Genomic DNA, 22,105 nt, shown 5'->3' on the forward strand with positions numbered 1-22,105 from the left:
GGACACATTCCTGAAACTGGGCCTCCTAGGGAAAAGCTGGGGTGTTAGCTTCCTATCACCCTCCCCACAGGGCGCAGGGCAGGTTCATTCCCTTACGATCTGCGTCAACCCCAAGCTTCCTGAACTCATGCTATTTTTGCTGTTCAGGTATGTTGGATCTGAGTCTCTGAGACTCTTGCAATTCTTTCTGTGTGAATGAAGGAAAGAATCTTGTCTTGCTTTCATTTTGTTGTTGTAACCTGGGGCTGGTGGGGTTTCTCTGTGTAGCCTGGCTGGCCTGGACCTGAATATGTAGATCAGGCTGGCCTCCTACTCACAGAGCTCTGCCTGTCTCTGCCTCCCCAGTGCAGGAACTAAAGGCATTGCCATGATTAATTCCCTTAATGTCTGTCTCTCTGATGGCTTGCTGTGACTTCTCCTGCTTGTTCTGTTCCATCTGTCTTGGTATGGCACCTTCGAATACCAACTATTCGAAGTAAGTAAGTAAGTGCATCTTTTTGTCGCAGCAATGGACCTTTCATTTTCTTCTTACTATTTCTCATTTTGTAGATATTTCATTGCTAAGATGCTGTCTTAGAGATAAACGTGCCGGCTCCTTTACACCTTGGGGGCCTTCTGTCTGGTTTTTTATGGATCCTTCCATCTGAAATGACAGATCTAAGCAGGCATGGTCCCTTGTGCTTTCCTCTAATGCCTCCATGGTCCTGCCTCTGTGTGTAGCCTTTGGGTTTTGTCCAGTGCCATTTTTCTGTGAAGAGTGAGGTGGACGTGTATTGGTAAAAGTTTTCAGGGATCAAGTGCTGTATAAGTCCTGTGCCCAGAGTCACACCTGCAAGGTTACACCTGCAAAGTCACACCTGCAAGGTCACACCTGCAAGCCTCCATCCTTATTTCACAGAATACAGTTGGTTTTATTACTGTTTATTCCACGGTTGGGAATATCACACATTCTTGGAGATGTGACACTATGAAGCTTTGTCTCCCTGGCCTAAGTTAATGTCCGATAGAGGTAACCACAGGGGCTGGGTGTCAGGGATCCTCTTACAACACAGAAATGGAGGGGAGCTCAGCCTGATGCTCTGACCATTCTGCAGTCTTGGATCCAGCCAACCATGAGCTGGATCATTTGTAAAGAAGATCATGTCTGTTACAAACACATAGAAGATCATGTCTGTTACAAACATGTAGATCACATTTGTAATGAGCATTACATAATGAGAAGATCACATCTGTTACAAACACATAGAAGATCACATCTGTAATGAACATGTATAAGATCACGTCTGTAATGAACATGTTGAAGATCATGTCTGTAGTGAGCATGTACAGATTATTTTCTATCACTCTCTGATCAGTACAGCACAGCAATGATTTGCATCACGTTTACATTGCTCTTGATCTTACAGACGCCCCAGACGACCTGAAGTCCACTCAAGGGTTGTTGAGCCTTTATGCCCTTCCACTTAGGTTAGCCTCTGCAGGTTTCAGTGGCCTCTGAGGACCCTGGACCAAGGGTTACACTGAAAGCCTTTTGTCATGTGATTTTCCAGAGAAAGGAACATTTTCCACACCTGAGATGCACCTTTCCCCAGGTAGGTTCCTTCGTGTACTTAGGGTGATAATGGAGACAGCTTTAAGCTGAGGCACCCCTGGTCTGCAGCTGATTTGCAATGATGCACTTGTTGAAATCCATTTATTAAGGTCCCACTGCCGGGTGGTGGTGGTGCACACCTTTAATCCCAGCACTTGGGAGGTAGAGGCAGGCGGATTTCTGAGTTCGAGGCCAGCCTGGTCTACAAAGTGAGTTCCAGAACAGCCTGAACTATACAGAGAAACCCTGTCTCGAACCCCCCCCCCCCCCAAAAAAAAAGTCCCACTGATTTGCCTTTCCCTTTCCACCAGCAGGGCGGACAGTTCTGCTGGACAGTCAGGTCTCCAGGAAGCACTGTTATCCTTGTCATCTGGCATTCCACACGAGGGTCAGGCCCTTGACAGGAAAAAGCGGCGTTGGCAGAGTTGGCTCTGAGTACTTCAGCCGTGGTTGCACAGGCTTCACTGTGATCAGACACGTGACAGCAGTGGGCAAATTAATACAAGCTCTCCACCTCCAAAGAGGGACCCAAGGCTGGCAAAATGGCTCAGCAGGTGAAGGGGCTTGCTGCCAGGGTCGACAACTGATTTTTATACCTGGGACCCATGTGGTAGAACCCATGAGTTACACACTAAGTGAATGTAACTTTAAAGAGGGACAGGATAATGCACTCTAGAGTCTTGGAGATCAGAAGGGTCAGATACTGCAGGGTTGTGGCAAGGCCCTGGAGCAGAGTTCACACCCCACCCCACTTGCTCTGCTCCTCATTGTGTAGTCACCACGTTATCTTTGCCACAACACAATACCATGTGAAACCCACTGGTGAGTGCAGAGTTCTGCAGTCTCGAGGCTGTGTGTGCTCTGTTGTAGTTTTGCCCCTGCCCAAAGCCACTCGACTGTAGGATGCTCTCTGAAAGACCAGCTCTTTGTCAAGTTTGAAGCCACTGGATAGCGTGGCCATTCACCCGGAACCACGATGCAGCGGGTTAGCCGTTTTGATAACGATGTTTGGCTTTTCTGGCCTTTTGCCTGCAGCATTGCCCTGTCAGCGGCTCCCAGGGGTTTCCCATGCTGCATGCCCTGTAATCATATTACCCCCATCTAATAAACAGCCAGCTCGTATCAAACCTCTCTGCACACAGCCTTGTTAATGTGCTAAAATAACAGGCCCGAGGGCATTTCCAAAGAGTGTGGCTCTACAATTAGCTGGCCGTGGCTCACAGCATGCTGATTGAGTCCCACCGTGCTGCAATCACAAGGGTTCATGGAGGGTGCACACCAACCACCCTGCAGAGGCGTCGCCTCTGGGCCCTCGGAGTCCTTCAGTCCCAGACTCGATGAACAGCCTTATTTTATTCAGTCTGGACACATCTCTTGGATAAACGAACCATGTCCTTTGGAAGCTGTGACTTTGCCTTAAAGAATTCACGCTAAATGTCCCGACAGTAAAGGCTAAACTATGCCCCGTCAGTGTCTCTCAGACTTGGTTCTACTGTGAATCACCTGGTTGGTTTAGTGTTAGGGGCAGTTTCTGTAGTATTGGCCTTGCAGTTTTATTAAAGGACAACCATTGTCTCCTTGGAAATCACACTTTTAAAGAAAATCTGTATCACCTCTTATTTCTTTGAGGGCATACCTTCTACATCACATCTCTATTCATTAGATCTGAACTCTTCAGAAAGAAATTACCTTCATACAACAGAGGATTTTCAGTCTTTGATTCAGTCAACAGCTTTTTCCCGTGTGTGTGTGTGTGTGTGTGTGTGTGTGTGTGTGTGTTGGGGTTTTGTCTAAGCTCCACCCCACATCTACCTGGCAATGGCCAGGTATGCCCCGCACCAGAGATCTGGCCCACTATAAGAGGGGCTACTTGCTCCTCCTCTCCCTCTTTTGCTCACCGCTCTCCCACATACTCTCACCTCTCTGCCCCTGGGGCTCTTCCCCCCTTCCACATGGTCATGGCCGGCCTCTACTCTCTCTCTCTCCTCCACTCTCTCTCTCTCCTCTCTCTCTCTCCCTCTCTCTCTCTCTCTACCTCTCTCTCTCTACCACTAACTCCCATCCCCTATTCTGAATAAACTCTATTCTATACCATGTCTGTGTGTGTGTGGTCCCTCAGGGGCAGAGGTGCCCAGGCAAGGGCCCGCCTGGACACCTTCCCCCACACCGCCTAGCCACACTCACCTAACTCCCTATACTCCCCCCTTTAAGCCTCATCATCCTGCTGAATCCTTCATCCAGAAGTAACCCTGACTCCTTCAGTGTGTGTGTGTGTGCATGCATGCTCAAGTGTGCATGGGCACATGTGTGTTAGGTGTGGGTGCATACGTGTGAGCACATACAAGCCCCAGGCCAGCATCAGATGACTTCCTCCATTGCTCTCCGCCTTATTCCCCGATGCAGGGTTTCTCAGTTGAACGCAGGTTGTTTACTTACTCCCAGAATCCTCTTCTCTCATCTCCATGTGCTGGGATTACAGGCGGATCACCACACCCACTGCCTTTTACATGGGATCTGGGATCTGATCTGCTGTCTTCATACTTGTATCCATGCACTCTGACTACAGAGCCATCCCGAAACCCCCCAGTCAACAGTCATTTCAGCCTCTGGACTCTGGAGTCCTGCGGGCACTTTCTACCCCTGCAACAACAAACCTGAACATTTGTGCATTTTTTGGTTCCCTTTTCTTTTCTTTCTTCCTTCCCCCCCCCCCCCAAGACAGGGTTTTTCTGTATAGTCCTGGTTGTCCTGGAACTCATTCTGTAGACCAGGCTGGCCTCGAACTCATAGATCCGCCTGCCTCTGCCTCCCAAGTGCTGGTATTAAAGGCATGTGCCACCACTGCCCAGCTTGGTTCCTTTTCTGATGGTCCTAACACAGTGAGTCTTTTGGAAGCTCTTAGCAGTTTCCCAAGCCCCTACCATTATGGGCAGTTTAGTATATAACTCATGTCACTTGGAGGCCATTTATCTAGGAAATTTTCCTTTCCTTTTTTTAACTTTAGGGATTCACAAGAAGCCAAGCAATCTAGAAGTGATTACTAAAACTACCCACCCATCCCCAACACACACACACACACACACAAATACACACACATACACACACATACACATATATACAAACACATGCACACAATAAACACACATACACACACATATACACACATTCACACATACACACATACATATACACACAGACATACACATACACACATACACACAGACATACACACACATACACACATATACAAACACTCACACAATATGCACATACATACACACATACATACACACTCACACAGTATACACACACATACATACACACACACAACACGACACACACACATATACACACACAGACACACACACTGGCATTTGACCTATGACATTTGATCTGCCTCTGCCATTCCCTCCACAGTCACAAGCGCCCGTGGCATGGACATAGGCACAGTCTTCTCTGCATTCACTCCAGTATTATGGGCCCTTTCTCTGTCTGCACCTGGCCGCCAGTCTTTGCTTCTCAGTGGCTGAGTGGCATCAGTGTGAACTTCAGACGCTCCTTCCAGAAGTCTTAGGGTTGTACGCAGCCACAATGGCCGCAGTAACTTTCGGATGCTGCTCTTAGGCTTTGGCTCTCTCCATGTGTTTGCATCAGCTTCCCACGGTGAGGCGGTGAGGTGGTGAGGCGGTGAGGCGGTGAGGCGGCTGGGCAGGCAGGGTGCTTTTAATGAGTACTGGTCTGGTGGGGCTCAGCTTCTGCTCTAAGACTGCCGTGCCCCCATTGTCTACTTCCCTCCCCTGACTGCAGCTTCTGAGTCTTCTTAGCTTTGCTAAGATGGATGAAGCTTCGCTCAGGAAGCTGCAGTTTGGAGTTGTTGTTGTTGTTGTTGTTGTTGTTGTTGTTGTTGGCTGTAGCATTAGGAAGCAGCCACACAAACTCAAAATACACAAACTTCAAGGCATTAAATTTAACAATGTGGAAAACAGATGAAAATAATATAAAAATACAAATTGCCAAACTTGGCATCAAAGTAAGTAAGTCTCAAACTCCAGAGGGCCACGCTGTGGAAGGTGGCTCTGTGGAGCTGACACCTCCTACTCCATCCAGATCATGTGGCTGCTGATATAAGTCTCTCTATCTCCCGAGCCCTCTCACAGGCCCCAGTCAGAACAGTCTGAAACATTACATGTTGGTTTTTCAGTACACATTCACCCCGTCTGCCTTCTCAACATCCTGCAACATGACTTCTTTTTAGAAATCACCTTTCCAGGGACTGTCTGTGATAGAAAAGAGAATATGATTTCCTGTGGCTGAGGAAGAGAGGGATGAAGCAGTCAGAGCCGTTGCTTCTGAAGAGTTAAACACTAGAATGCCCTGAGTCACAAACAAACCAGAAAACTCAGGAAACACAACTATGAACTTGGTGTGTCAGGGAGGGCTCTTGTACTCAGATTCCTGAGACATCCCTGATGAGGGGAATCTTCCTGGAGGCAGGGAAGCAGAGAGCAAGATGGGAGGAGACCATGGGCAGTGACCCTAAGAACTGTGCCACCCCTCCCCCCAGTTCTCTCCCCCCCCCCCCACCTCTTACTTAATCTGACTCAGCCCCATCTCCTACAGGGTGCATACTCCTGGAATAGCACCACCTACTGAGAACTAAGTGCTCAACACAGGAGCCGTTGGGAACAGATTCCAATGGGGTGTTTTACATTGTATAGGTGCTGATGTTCAAATATTGCCATGTAGTTTACAAATGAATCCTGGATACGGAAAGAAACAGGTGCCCTTGTGTTACTCTGGTGATCCAGAACCCAGAGGCAGCGGCAAGGCTCCCATTGTCCTAAGGCCATGACAGTTTCGTAACCTACTTGCAAACATCTCTCAACTGACGACCATGACCATTTATATTTAGGATGCAGATGAGAAAACCTTAAAAGGAAATCGAGCCGGACAGAATATTGAGGGGCCAGTGTCAACAGGGAAGGAAGGTTTAACTCAAGAACTCAAGAGCAACTCCAAGCCCTGTGACCGTGAGTTAAGGTTTTGTGGAAATGAGAGAATAGAAATCAGATCAAAGTCGATGCTGGAAGTTCAACGAGCCACGCTTCATTTTCCCTAAAAACAAAGCAACAAGGACAACAAAACCCAGCATAGTTTTTATCTGCCTGCGTGTCTGTCTGTGCATGTCTGGTGCCCAAAAAATCTAGACAAAGTAGCCTTTCTTCTGATGCACGTCTCCTGCAGCCTGTGGGTGAGGCTGGGGACATTTTCCCATGGATTATCAAGAGCGTCCCAGCACCTGAGGCCTCTGTAGACTGTCCTTCAAATTCTATATAGCAAGGACTGGGCTTCCTGGGTTGTGTGTGTGTGTGTGTGTGTGTGTGTGTGTGTGGTGGTGATGTTGTGTTCTGTGTCATTCTCACACCCCTGACCTATACCATACCACATTCTTCCCCAAGAATCTGAAGCTGAGAAGCAGCCAGAAGGTCCCACGGAGCAGAGCATTTCTGATTCCTGCCCCGTGTGGTGACACACTGTTGAGGACCCACAAAGGATGTGTTTCTGTACTTCACACCCTGTTGGGGTGGCGTTGAAGTCAGCCAGTCATCAGTAGCTGTGTGCCTCAGACTTGCATGTTGAGAACTTCCAGATCGGGATTTTGCCAAGACCCCTTGAATTCCACATATGTGCCCCTGCATAAATCATACCTGTCACAGACCTGGGACATTGCGGCAATACCACCATAGTGACACCCGCGTCAGCTGTGGGTGGCGGCATGGCTGTGTGGCCCCTGTGTCTGCAGGCTGTGCTCCCTTGCCTTGCTCCCTCCTGAGTCCTCTGGCCTCTCCTGTGTGCGCACTCAGCCCAGCCCAACACCACCTCTCAAATCCTCAGAAGCACCGAGCACTCTGCTGTCCCATCTCCTTTTGGTTGGTTTCCCTCCTTTCCCTGTAACATTTTTATTAAGATTTGAAAGACTTGCACCACAAACAGAAGCTACCAGCTGGATTCTGGAAGGAAGGAGTTTCCAGATTTCACCATTTCTCCTTGATCCTTCCTAGTTTTAGGCATTTGATCTTGGTGTGGGAGCCTTGGAAGTCCTTCCTCCAGTGTCCACATGGCTTCTGCCCACGCTCTGGCCGGCTGATCGGAGGCCTTTTCTCCGAGGAGCCATGGCTAATGTCCTGCAGCCATGGCCTGGTGCGACGCCATTGCCCACTCTTAGGGCCTCAGCACGGGACCTTCCTGACAATAACTGTGACATGTGACACTATGGGTTTGTTTTGTTCACAGTTTGAGGGTAGAATTTGTCATGACAGGGAGCAGCGTGGTGACACTGTAGTCACAGTCAGGAGACAGAGAGCAGTGGGTGCCGACGGTGCCGACGGTGCCGACAGATGCCCATGGATGCCTTTTTGTTCCACTCACCTCCTTTTTATTCAGCTGAGGACCCCAGCCCAGGGGATTGTGCTGCCCACGCGCAGTGTGCGCCTTCCTGCTTCACTGAAGCCTCCCTGGAAAGGCCCTCACTGACATGCGCAGAAGTCTGCTTTAGAAGAACCTCCTGGTGGCGGTCTTCACACTCAGAGCTGTGGCTCCTCTTGTCCCCATCACACGGATGTTCAGTGCATGATCAGCCAGTCAGAGGATCCTGACCTGTCCAGTCCCCAGTGGGCCTTCAGGAAAACCTGCCTTTCTCTGTTCATGCTGCCTCTGCAAGGCTGGAAGGACGTCATGTCTGGACAAATCCTTTCCCTTTCTTCCTGGAGATGAGTTTCAGGGCTGCAAGCTAATTGCATGTCTTTCCTCACCACTTCCCTGTTAGGATCCTGTCCTTCCTGCCGCTCCCAGCATGCCTCCCTTCCTTCCCAGGCAGGGCTCCTGAGGATGTGTCACTGGGCTCTGTCTCCTCCTCTTCCTTTCTCCTGTAACCCTGGGTGGAGCCAGTGAGTGTTCTATTGTCTGTACCGTTCTGGAAAGTGTTCAAAGGACTAATTAGAAACCAGTAATTGTGCCATTTCAAGAGGGGGTACAGAAATCAGTTGACAGGCAGCTTAAGATGAGTATGTCACCCAGAAGTGAGGACAGTAGTTGTAGACTCAGGAGCGCTCACAGGGGCCATTTTCACCGTGGGCATGAGAATTGTGGCAAATGCTTGTAAAGTGAGGGGAACAATAAAAAACACCAAACCCAGTAAATCCAGGTTTTCACGTGAAAACTTGCTTGTTATAAGTTAGTGTTTGATCTTTAAAATAGTTGTTGGCAGACTCATCCCCGAAGCTCCAACCTTCTATTTTAGGGATCTTTCAAAGGAGTTGTGTTTCCCCACCATTCCACAGTTGGCAGTAAACTCCGAAAGGCATTGTGAATGCTGCTCCGGGCAAGCCGGGACCCATCTGCACCACCTGTGCCTTTAGATTTGTCTTTGAAATATTTTCTGAATCTGTGATGTGTAGACTTAGAATCAAATCAATAAAACAAGTGGCAGGCCATCATCCCCCAAATTCCCCATGTTTAAGTTTAGGATGTGCTGGGGGTGGGGGTCCAGCACTCCCTCACCCCTGGGGAGGGAGCCTCGCATGGACACGGGTGGGGAATTTCCATCAGTGACCTGCTCAGTGATATTCTCACTGCTGCTGGGGTTGGGGGATTGGTTGGTTGGTTGGGTGGGGTGGGGTGGGGTGGGGCATGATGTGTGGAGTCAAGCAGCAGGATTGATGATCTTGGGTGGAATCCTGGGCCTTGGGTGGAATCCTGTAAAAGATGTCCTAACAGTGCAGAGATCTGTCTCCAGGCACTGTTAGCAACATCAAAGGGACAGGAAACTGCTGCTTGTGAAGTGGTTATTTTTGTTCTTTCTTTGTTAATGTATTTTCTTCTCTGGAACTAAGTATCTCCATATAATTTCTGACAAAGCACTGTGGTAGGTAATATTTTTAAAATAGAACACACAATGAGAAATATTTTTGAATACATTGCGTTGGATGTGTAGGGTTGATTAAAAAGAAAGAAACCCGCTACAACTGTGATTTTAAGTTTAAAACAGTTTAAAATTCAAGTGTATGCGTCCTTAGAACCGTATCCAGGATCTGTTTACATCTCTTCCCACAAAGTATTCCAGGTGGCCAGTAAGAGCACTTCCTAGAACCTAGGCTGACAGAGAACAAACACGATGTCAGACGGGTATGCCTAAAGCATAAGGATAACATGTTTATCTTAAGTTCAAATTTAATAGGATGTGGTCGAGTCTATAAATAAAGCTAGGACGCAGTAAACAACGGCCATAAACCAGTTTCTGCATAGAATAAGCATTTGCAGCAGTGAGTGTTAGTTGGCAAGGTGACAGAGCCCAGCAGTGCTTGGAAGAGAAGATGAGCCCTGGCACGTGCCTGTGGGGTCATGATTAGTTAACAGAGGTGCCGAGACTGCGACTGCGTACTGTGGGCGGTGCCATCCCCTGGCTAGGATCCTGGACCTCGAAAACTGAGAAGGCAGCCAAGCAGCAGCAGCGCCCCCTCTGCCTCCAGATTGTAGGTGTTGGTGAGCGGCTGCTTCAACCCGGCTGCCCTGACATCCGCCCTGCCAGCCTGGAGCCCCGAGCTCACAGAGTCTTCCTCCTAGAGTCATCTCCTTGACCACGATGGAGCCAGGCTAGAAGCCAGTCATGAAAGGGCTACCAGAAAGAAGTTTAACATCTGAAAAGCAAGCGCACTTAAAATAATTCACAGGTCAAAGATAATTCTCGCAGGAAGTTTTAATACATAGAATTAAACTAAAATGAATATATATATACATATATATATATATATATATATATATATATATATATATATATATATCAAAACTTGTAGGATGTAGCTAAAAGCATCACTTAAAGAAAAATTAATAATTTCACTAGCCAGGCGTGGAGGTGCCGCTGTGAGGCCAGCCTGGGTTTTGCAGTGAGGATGCTTCGGAGAGCGAGCAGGGCCTGCAGGGCTTTCATTCCTGAGGCCGAGGGCTCAGTCCCCAGTGCTACCAAGCAAACAGAAAATTAACAAGAAGAAAGAGAGGGAGGAAATGAAACTATTTGGGGGAGGGACAGGATCAGCAAGCAGAGTGGGGAGGGTGGGGAAGGGTGAGGGATGTGGGGGATGGGGGGGGATGTGGGGGAGGGTGGGGAATGTGGGGGAGGGTGGGAGATATGGGGGAGGGGGAGTGATGTGGGGGAGGGGGAGTGATGTGGGAGAGGGTGGGGGATGTGGGGGAGGGTGGGGAAGGGTGAGGGGTGTGGGGGAGGGGAGGGATGTGTGGGAGGGGGATGTGGGGGAGGGGGGATGTGTGGGAGGGGGAGGGATGTGTGGGAGGGGGAGGGGTGTGGGGGGAGGGTGGGAGATGTGGGGGAGGGAGAGGGATGTGGGGGAGGGGGGCTGTGGGGAGGGGGTGAGGAGGATGAGTGGGAACAGAGCACAGTGCTGTGTACATACAATGCTGTAGTGACACTTTGTTGCTACTTTAGGAAATAGGTAAAGAATAAAACTAACTCAGAGCAAATCAAAAGAGGAAAACCAATTAAATAAAAAATTAACTCTTTGGGGGAGATTTGAAAGCTTACAAGAAACTGAAAAGGATCAGAGAGAAAGAAATGACTTCTGTGGGATGGAATGGAAGGCCTGGGCACAGTCCCTGAGAGAAGCCCGGGGTGCTCCCAGCAGCCCCTGAGAGGAGCCCGGGGTGCTCCCAGCAGCCCCTGAGAGGAGCCCGGGGTGCTCCCAGCAGCCCCTGAGAGGAGCCCGGGGTGCTCCCAGCAGCCCCTGAGAGGAGCCCGGGGTGCTCCCAGCAGCCCCTGAGAGGAGCCAGGGTGCTCCCAGCAGCCCCTGAGAGGAGCCAGGGTGCTCCCAGCAGCCCCTGAGAGGAGCCCGGGTGCTCCCAGCAGCCCCTGAGAGGAGCCTGGGGTGCTCCCAGCAGCCCCTGAGAGGAGCCCGGGTGCTCCCAGCAGCCCCTGAGAGGAGCCTGGGGTGCTCCCAGCAATGTTGTACTCCTGAAGTTAGTCCATTCCTTTATAACTACAAAACTTCTACCTAGATGAACATTGAATTGTTCTGCAGTCATTGAGGAAATTAAATTTCTCATCTCTCCAAACCCAGATAATTTCACCAGAATATTCTACCAAAGAGAAAAGATTTAGCAACAGTCTACCATATTTTTTTACACAAAAAGAGGAAAGTACTTCCCAATCCATTTCCTGCAGAGTCTCAGTTCTCCATGCAGTGCCCGTGGACTGAGCACACCTGTGTGCCACAGATCACAGCAGGATCCATCCCTCCGGATTTGTTCAGCAAAGATCAGTTAATATACCCCACACCTACACGGTATTATGAAGAAATTGGATACACCAGGAGTCTATACAGAGAAAGTCATGCAACATCTCACACTAATTTCTGATAAAAATTCTCATCAAACGAGGATTAGATTGGAAGGCTTCTTGAGCTGATAAAATGTCTGTGAAAACCACAGCCAACATCATATTTCAGAGTGAGCAGCTCAGTCCCATTTCTCTAAGATCAGGAGAGTCAGAGAAGAAAGACACACAACACACTCTCTCAGGAAGCCAGCCCTGCCTGGAGGTGACCATGTAGACCGTTCCCAGGGTCCAGTCATTCCATCCAGGCTACAAGATACAGACACAGTAAAGAGAACACAAACTTATCAAAATGTGTCGTCGTGTATCTGTCTGTGGCTTTGTGCTAATTATACCTGGAAATTCATCTTTTAAAAGTCCTGTTTGTGTGTGTGTATGCAGACTTAACTAAAAAATATAGCATCATGTAAAATCCAAAGAGAGTAAAGTGCAGCCCAGCATGCAGCAGCAGGCGTGTCCAGGACGCTGCAGGAGTCAACGACGGCAGATACAGACAGAGAGACCCACTCCGGCTTAGCAGGTTCACCACAGTGAGGACATTCGCTCTACCCAGAAGTCAGGCAATTCCTGAGGAAGCCAACAGGTTTCTGGAGACAGGCAAGCTAATTCTAGAATTTATAAAGAAAAGCAGACATCCTAAAATGGTTGAAGTAATCTTGAAGAGAAGCCATGGAAGGGAAGTTCTCCATGGGTGTGGGGAGGACAGTGCATGACCACAGTGAGTGCATGACCGTGGCGAGCGCGTGACCAAAGCATGATAGATACCCAGACGGACCAATCCAAGTACAGAATGCAGAAAGATGGTCATGTAAACACATCCAAATGGTTTTTTTAAAATAAAGAATTACTTTTTAAAATTATGAGTACCTGTGTATCTGTGTGGAGGTATAAATGCCATGTATGTAGGGACCCATGGAAGCCAGAGTCATTGGACAGCAGGAACTGGAATTACGACATCTGGTATAGGTGCTGGGAACCGAGCTGGGTCCTCTGCAGAGCAGTGAGTGCTCTCAGCAGCTGGGCCTGGGCTCTGGCCCTGCCCTCCTAGGCCTTTTTTTTTTTTAATTCTTTATATATATAACATCTCAACTGCAGTTTCCTCAACCTCTACTCCTCTCAGGCCCACCTCCCAATCCACTCCTCCTCAGTTTTCCAAAAATAAAAATAAAAAAATGAAAGAGTGGGCCTTCCAGGGATATCAAGCAAACAGCACAACAAGCTGCGGTAGGACTCGGCACAAACCCTCACACCAAGGCTGCATGAGGCAACCCCATAGGAGGAAACGGGTCCCAAGAACAGGCTGAGAGTCAGGTATCTCCCAGTCCCACTATTAGGTTAGGGCTCCCTCAGGAACACCAAGCTACACAACCGAAACATGTATGCAGAGGACCTAGCACAGACATGCCCCGGCTGTTTGTCACAGCAGCCTCTGTGGGCCCCCATGAGCCTTGCTTAGTTGATTCTGTGGGCCATGTTCTCACGGTGTCCTCAACCCCTCTGGCTCTGACAGTCCTTCCTCCCCACCCCCTTCGGGGTTGCCCTGGCTTTGCCTAGTGTTCGGCTGTGGTCTCCATGTCTGTTCCCATCACTTGTTGGACAATGCCTCTCGTGACAGTTGGCCTAGGCACTGATCTGTGAATATAGCAGAATACCGCTAGCAATCATTTCATTGACTTTTTTTCTCTCATATTTGGTTTGCTTGTGTGTCTCTGGACTGACTAGCCTCTGGTTCCTGGCCCTCCATGCAGTGTTAGGAATGGGCTCTCTCTGGGCATGGGTTTCAAGTTGGACCAGTCATTAGTTGGCTACTCCCATAAGTTCCTTGACTGTCACCCCAGCACATCCTGCAAACAGGACAAGCTGGAGGCTGAAGGTTTTGTGGCTGAGTTGATGTCCCAGTCCTGCTGATGGCCGACTTGCCTTGTAGGTTGGCCAGTGTGGACTCCATATCCACCAATTACTATGAGACTTCTCTAGGGTCATCCTCAGAATTCAGGGAGCTTCCCAGGCCCTAGGTTTCTGTATCACAGCTGAATCTCCCAGTTCTAGTCATCCCTCCAAGTACCATCCCTCCATACGTTTCCCCAACGCCTGAACACTCCTGTTCCCATGCCCACCTACCCACCAGGGTGCCTGCAAATCTGTTTCCCGTTCCCAGGGAGATGCATGGCACCCACCACCCCCAAAGCTCTTTGTTACTCTTTCTCTCCGGGTCTGTGGGTTGTATCATGATAATCCTTTACTTAACAGCAAATGTCCCCTTATAAGACCATGTTTGTCTTTCTGGGTCTGGGTTACTTCGCTCAGGATGATTTGTTTTCTAGTTTCATCCATTTGCTTGCAAGTTTCAGGACACCATTGTTTTTGTTTTTGTTTTGGTTTGGTTTTCAAGACAGGGTTTGTCTGTATAGCCCTGGCTGTCCTGGAACTCATTCTGTAGACTAGGCTGGCCTCGGACTCAGAAATCCACCTGCCTCTGCCTCCCAGAGTGCTGGGATTACAGGAGTACACCACCACCGGCTGGGTTTTTTTCTTTATTCCAAATAATAGGAAAATTCTTAGACCACTTACAGAATCAGAGGTGAGACAAGGACTAGCCAACCAACCAACCAACCAACCAACCAAACAAACAAACAAAAAACAAAAACAAATAAAGCCAGGCAATGGTGGTGCATGCCTATAATCCCAGCACTCTGGGAGGCGGAGGCAGGAGGATTTCTGAGTTCAAGGCCAGGCCAAGCTGGGCTACAGAGTGAGTTCCAGGACAGCCAGGGCTACACAGAGAAACCCTGTCTCGAAAAAAATAAATACAAAAAATAAAAAATAAAAAAAGGAAGTCTCTGGTCCACTTGGACTTGAGTTTTGAGCAGAGTGATAGATGTGGATCTATTTCCATTCTTGTACATGCCGACGTCCAGTTAGACCAGCACCATTTGTTGAAGATGCTTTTTTTTCCATTGTGTTTCTCAGGCTTCTTAATCAAACACCAGGTGGCCATAGGTGCATGGATTTACACCTGGGCCTTTGATTTTATCCCACCAATCCACCTGTCTGTAGATTTTAGGCCAATACCATGCAGTTTTTGTTACCGTGGCTCCTGAGTATAGCCTAAAGTCAGGGATAGTGATGCATCCAGATGTTCTTTTATTGTAGAGAATTGTTTCAGCAGTCCTGGGGTTTTTGTTTTTCCACATTAAGTTCTTTGGGGTCTTAAGTATTGTTCTTTCAGGGCCTGTAAAGAATTGTGTTGGAATTTTAATGGGTTTGAATTGAATCTGTAGATTGCTTTCGGTAGAATGGTCATTTTTCACTATGTTAATTTTACCAATCATTCCATGAGCATGGGAAATCTTCCCATCATCTGGCATCTTCTTCAGTTTCTTTTCTAAAAGACTTGAAGTTTTTGTCATATAAGTCTTTCACTTGCTTGGTTAGAGTTACCTCAAGATATTTTATATTATTTGAAGTTATTGTGAAAGGTGTTTTTTCCCTGATTTCTTTCTCAGTTCATTTGCCATTTGTATATAGGAGGGTTACTGATTTTTTTCTCTTCATTTTTTTTCTGTCCAGCCACTTCACTAAAGGTGTTTATCAGCGATAGGAGTTCCCTGGTAGAATTTTTGGGGTCAACTTGTATCAAATCATCTGCAAATAATGATACTTTGGCATCTTTCTTCCCTTTTTTTAATGTATGCGTGCTCTATCTGCATGTACACCTGCATGCCAGAAGAGGGCATCAGATCCCACTACAGATGGTTGTGAGCCACCATGTGGTAATTGAACTGGGAATTGAACTCAGGATCTTAGGAAGAGCAGCCAGTGCCCTTAACCACTGAGAAACCCAGCCCCAGCATGTTTCTTTCCAGTTTGTATCCCCTTGATCTCCTTCAGTTGTCTTATTGCTCTGGCTAGAACTTCAAGTACTATACTAAGTAGATGTGTAAAGAGAGGACAGCCTTGTCTTGGTGCCAACTTCACTGGAATTGCTTTAAGTTTCCCTTCATGGAAACCGATGTTGGCTATCAGCTTGTTGTATATCGCCTTTATTGTATTTAGGTATGTACCTTGTTTCCCTAATCTCTCCAAGACGTTTAACATGAAGGGGTGTTGAGTTTTGTCAGAGGCTTCTTCAGCATCTAAGGAGATGATTGTGTAGGCTTCTTTCTTTTAGTATGTTATATGGAAGACTATGTCGACTGATTTTCACGTCGAACCATCCTCGTGTCTCTAGGATGAAGCCTGCTTGATCATGGTGGATGATCTTTTTGATGTGTTCTTGGATTCAGTTTGCAAGTATTTTGTTGAATATTTTTGCATCTATGTTCATGAGGGAAATTGGTCTGTAATTGTCTTTCTTTGTTGAATTTTTATGTAGTTTGGGTATCAGGGTGACTGTGGCCTCATAAAATGAATTTTGTAATGTTCCTTTTGAAAGTCTGGTAGAATTCTGCATTGAGTCTGTCTACCCAGGACTATTGTTGTGGTTGGGAGACCTTTAATACCTGCTTCTGTCTCCTTTGAGGTTATAGGCCTATTTACATTGTTTGATCTTGATTTAACTTTGGTAAGTGGTATATCTATCAAGAAAATTACTTATTTCTTTTAGATTTTCCAATTTTGAAGTACAGGTTTTAAAATGAAGACTAATGATTCTTTGGATTTCTTCAATGTCCAATATTGTGTCAACTTTTCTGTGTTTGGTTTTGTTAATTTGGATGTTTTCTGCTTTTTATGTGGTTTGGATAAGGGTTTATCTATCTTGTTGGTTTTCTCAAAGAACCAGCTCTTCATTCCACCAATTCCTTGTGCTGTTCTCTTTGTTTCTGTTCTATTTATTTCAGCCCTCAGTTTAATTTCCGCTGTCTGCTCCTGGGTGTGTTTGCTTCCTTTTGTTCTAAAGCTTTTGGGTGTTAAGTCACTAGTATGAGATCTCTCCAATTTCTTTATGCTGGCACTTTCTGCTATAACCCTCCTCTCAGCACTGCTTTCCCTGTGTCCCACAAGTTTGAATATGCTGTGCATTCATTTTCATTGAACTCTAGAAAGTCTTTCATTTCTTTCTTTATTTCTGCCTTGACCCAGTGGTCACTGAGTAGAGAGTTGTTCAGTTTCTATGAGTTGGTAGGCTTTCTGTTGTTTCTGTTGTCATTGAAATCCAGCTTTAATCCATGGTGGTCTAATACAATACAGGAGGTTATTTCAATTCTATTAAGACTTGCTTTGTAACCAAGTATGTGGTCAGTTTAGAGAATGTTCCATGAGGTACTAAGAAGAAGGTATATTCTTTTGTGTTTGGGTGAAATGTGTTAATTTCTGATAGATCCATTTGGTTCTTAATATCTTAAGCTCTAGTATTTTTTTCCTGTTTAGTTTTTGTCTGGATGATGTGTTAATTGGTAAGAGTAGGGTACTGAAGTCTCTCACTATCAATGTATGAGAATAAATGTGTGATTTAAGCTTTAGTAGTGTTTCTTTTACAAACATGGATACCCTTGTCTCAGAGGCATAGATATTAAGAATTGAAGGATTATCTTGTGTTTTTTCCTTTAATGAGTATGAAGTATCCTTCCCTGCCTCTTTTGCTTAACTATGATTTGAAATCTATTTTGTTAAAAGTTAACAATGTCTATACCAGCTTGTTTAAGTCTGCTTACTTGAAAAATCTTTGTCCAACCCTTTATTCTGATGAAATGTCTGTCTTTGACATTGAGGTATGTTTCTTGTATGTAGCAGAAGGATGGACCCTGCTTTCACATCCATTCTGTTAGTATGTTTGTTTTTTATTGGGGAATTGAGTTCACTGATACGGAGACATATCAGTAACCAATCATTGTTAGTTCCTGTTATTTGGAGGGTGGGGGGTGCCTGTGTGCATGAGTGCTTCTTTCAGTTTTGCTGTTTATTGCCTGTGTTTTCGTGGGTATAGTTAACCTCCTTGGGTTGTAGTTTTCCTTCTAGTACCTTCTGTAGGGGAAGATTTAGGAATAGATAGTGTTTAAATTTGACTTTTGTTTTCACCTTCTATGGTGATTGAAATATTGCTGAGCACAGAAAGTCGTCTGGTACAGTAGTCTGGTACAGTCGTCCGGTACAGTCGTCTGGTACAGTTGTCCGGTACAGTCGTCTGGTACAGTAGTCTGGGAGGGCATCTGTGGTCTCAGAGTCTGAAGGACATCTTTTCAGGTCCTTCCAGCTTTGTAGTTTCCACTGAGAAGTCGGGTGTAATTCTGATATGTCTGCTGTCATATGTTACTTGGCCTTTTCCCTTGAAGCTTTTAGTATTCTTTCTTTGTTGAATATTTAGTTTTGATTATTATGTGGAGAGAGGAGAGCTTTCTTTTCTGATCCAATCTGTTTGGTGTTCTGTAAGCTTCTCGTATGTTTACAGGCATCTCCTTCTTAGGTTAGTTAATTTTTCTTTTATGATTTTGTTGAAAATATTTGAGCTGGAAATTTCCTTCTTCTACTCATATTATTCTTAGAGTCGGTCTTTTCATAGTGTGCCAAATTTCCTGGATGTTTTGTGTCGGGAACTTTTCATATTTAACATTGTCTTTGACAGATGTGTCTGTTTCTTTTATCATACCTTTTACACCTGGGATTCTGTCTTCCATCTTTTGTATTCCATCAGTGACAGTTGTATCTGAAGTTGCTGTTGTCTTACCTGGGTTTTTCATCTCCAGCCTCCCTAGTTTGTGACTTCTTTATTGCTTCTATTTTCCATTTTCAGGTCTGGAACAGTTTCACTTGTCTCTCTTGTTTCCTCAGAATGTTCATTTGTATTTTCCTGGATTTCTCTAAGGGATTTGGTCATTTCCTCTTTAAGGCTCTCTATCATCTTCATAAAGTTGGCTTTAGGGTCTTTTTCTTATGCTTCAGCTATGTTGGAATGTTCAGGGCTTGCTGTGGTAAGATGGCTGGGCTCTGGGGTGACACATTGCATTGGCTGTGGTGTGTTCTTACACTGGCCTCTAGGCACTGCTTTGGAGTGATTATAGGTCTAGGTTCTAATTTCTGAGTTTGTCTTATTGGTTGGGTGTTTTGTCCCTTGGTTTCTGTTTCCTCTCTGGTCTTCTGGTCAGTGTGGCCTGGACTCTATGAAGTCTGTGTTGTCTTTAGTGGAGAGTGGGAAGCTCCATCCCAGTTGGACACTGGGGCATGGCAACTAGGGGGGGCACTGAAGGAGGGATAAGGTAGGGGGAGGCTGAGAGAGTGCAGGAGGTTGGTGGGCAGGCAGCCTGCCTGCACTGTTTGCCCTTCCTGATGATTGTTAACTAAGGCATTTTCAGGAACAGTGCTGGAGCAACAGGAAATTCAGGGTGGGTAGGGCTCCACAAGAGACAAAATCCTCCTCCTAAGCCTCACATTTTATAGACAAGTCAGCTCCAAATTAAGTGAAATTTAAGTATAAAATATAAAACTATAATAAATTTAGAAAAAATATAGGACAAAACTTTCAGGACTGAAGGTGTAGCCAAGAAGTTTTAGATTTGACACCACAGCACCATTCCTAGGAATATAAAACCATTCATTGGATTTCATCAGAATTATTTTTTTTATGCCAAAGATTTTGTGAAGTTGACAAAAAGAGCATTTTCCTACATAAAGGCCATACTTGGAAAATAGAGACACCAGGGGCTGCTGCCCTGGGGACGATTAAGGAACTCTGAGGTGAATGAAATGAGGCTGGACCATACCACATATGTCAGAGCTAGGACTATGCCAAGGGAAGACACATCACTACTGTTGGGGGATGCTTATATGGTTTCCTTAAAGATAGCCCTGGGTCCCCCTGGCCCAGCCTGGCAGCTCTGCGCTCCCCAGAGAGTAGACACTGCTGTTTGTTTATTTTTAGAACCTGTATAGGTCTTTGCAGGAACTTTATAGCTTCAAGTAGGAAACAGAGCACATCTTCTTTAATGGGTGCATAAACACTGGTGTACCTGCTCCATGGAATAGTCCTCAGCAGTAGAAAGCAAGATCAGCTAAGTAGCAGGAATTACTCCACAAAAGCCAGTAGCTCCTCTATACCACAGTGATCTTGCGAAGAAGGAAATAAGCCAAGAACCCTGATCATGAAGCTTTAAAAACACCTTAGGATAACCAGCCTTAGCTGGTTTTATGTAGCAGAGGTTTCCTAAACACGTTCCCAGTACGCATGTGCCTAAAAAGGTATACAGGGTCACATCTGTGACCCAGCATAAAGGAGGCCCAGGCCAGCCTGGGCTACTACACATCTGGGACCCCACTGGATAGGAAGCCGAGGCCAGCCTGGACTAAACAGTGAGACCCTGTCTCATGAAAGAAAACAGAGAGTGTGTGTGGGGGGGGCTCAGAAAGCAGAGGCAGCTGATGCCCAGCTGGTGCAGCCCACTGTGTATACAGTATTAGCACGTGTGTGTCAGCACACATAAGAGCTTTCCCAATCGCTGCTGGCTGTGGGCCACTCTTTTCCGAGGGTTTTAGGAAAGAGTACAGGCGCCTGGATTCGGTGTGAACAGCCTTCACTAAAGCCACCAGAGTGATGCAGCTACCAGAGTGTCTGTCACCTTCTCGCTCCCATGTTTCATTGTGAAGCCAGTCTGGGCTGGACTCCAGCCACACGTCACACCAGTAGAACTTATACAGCCTTCTCGCCCACTTGCAGCTTCCCAGTGAGGACCCTGAGATCTCCGAGGCTTCATCCAAGTGTCTGTCCATCCTGGTGCAGCTGTATGGAGGAGAGAACCCCGAGAGCTTGTCCCCAGAGAACCTGGTGACCTTTGCCGACCTCCTGATGACCAAGGAGGACCCGAAGGACCAGAAGCTTCTGCTGAGGATCCTCAAGAGGATGGTGAGTCAGCCCGGGCCACAGCCCTCACGGCACCCACACTGGGCAGGGGCCTTGCTTCATGCGTGGCATGGGCCCCAGCTGCCTCTGTGTGCAGTCATACGTGGCCGACATTGGTCATATTCTGTATGTTGACATTGGTCATACTTTATATGTGTTACGTTGTCTTTCTAAATCATATGAGAAATGCAAGACATCATTCTTTAAAAAAGAAAGAAAGGGAGAGAGGGCAGAGAGAGGGGCAGAGAGAGAGTGGTTCTCTGACCCTAGTGTCCTAATTAGTAATTTAACACTGGTGTGGTTCTTTGACACCTCTGCCATACCTATTCTGCTCCTGCCCTGCTCCAGTTTGTGACTTAAGTGGCTTGTGACTTAAGTGGCTTTCGGTCTGGTCTAGGATACCTCCGGCGTGTTCTGTTTTAATCTGAGATGGACTCACGCTGTTCTTTTCACCATGTTTTTAAAAAGCACAGGCTGGGTACTGTCATGCTGTGTGGCCTGCATGGTGTTGCCTTCCCACATTTTCAAGTCCCCAGAAGCAAGGATGGTCCCTCCCAGTCTACCACATCCCCAGGCTCAGGACAGACATCTACCTATGGCTGGAATGCTAATTTTGATTGCTTGGGTTAAGCGTGGTGCTGCCTTATACTTTAATTTTGTGGCAGTTGAAAACTGTCAACTCTTCTGCCTGACATTGTGTGCTAAGGGGGAAATGTTCCCTTCTGTTTAATTTGTTTTTATTTCTTTTTCCTTGTTTTTTTTAAAAAGTATTCGGCTTATGTCTATTTAAAGCAGTGGTTCTCAACCTTCCTGATACTATGACCCTTAAGTGGTTCCTTGTGTTGTAGTCACCCCCAACCATAAAATTATTTCTGTTGCTACTTTACAACCCTAATTTTGTTATGAACTATAATGCAAATATCTGGTACGCGCCCCCTGTGGGGGTCAAGGCCTACGGGTTGAGAACCACGACCACCCACTGGAAGAAGCATTCCACTGCTGAACTTAAAACAGTGTGATGGGAAGGCATGGATTCTCTGCCCTCCTGCCCTCCAGATTGATGCCTGGGGAGATGTGGACACGTATAAGATACTTGCATTGCATCAGTCACAAGTCAGAGTGTAGTCAGCACTGCCATTGGGGGCTCAGCTAAGCTTGTAGGGTGCACCTATGAGTCAGCAGGTGACATTTAAATCATGAACAGGAGGATGAGCTGGCATCACACACAGGGAGCCCAGAGAGGGTGTCCCAGGTGAAGCCAGGGGTGCCTGGGGGCCAAGTG

The 22,105-nt window shown here is 46.7% G+C and overlaps 1 protein-coding gene across 1 annotated transcript in view; it reads left to right on the forward strand.

Annotated features, from left to right (window-relative positions):
• Positions 1-22,105, forward strand: part of Ulk4 (unc-51 like kinase 4) — a 293,992-nt gene that overhangs the window by 198,336 nt on the left and 73,551 nt on the right. Inside the window, exon 35 of the mRNA XM_052186951.1 lies at positions 20,641-20,826. Coding sequence (XP_052042911.1) covers positions 20,641-20,826 — 186 coding nt within the window. The remainder of the gene's footprint in view (positions 1-20,640; positions 20,827-22,105) is intronic.

Source organism: Apodemus sylvaticus, chromosome 7 (assembly GCF_947179515.1).
Source record: "Apodemus sylvaticus chromosome 7, mApoSyl1.1, whole genome shotgun sequence".
In the NCBI taxonomy this organism is placed as follows: Eukaryota; Metazoa; Chordata; class Mammalia; order Rodentia; family Muridae; genus Apodemus; species Apodemus sylvaticus.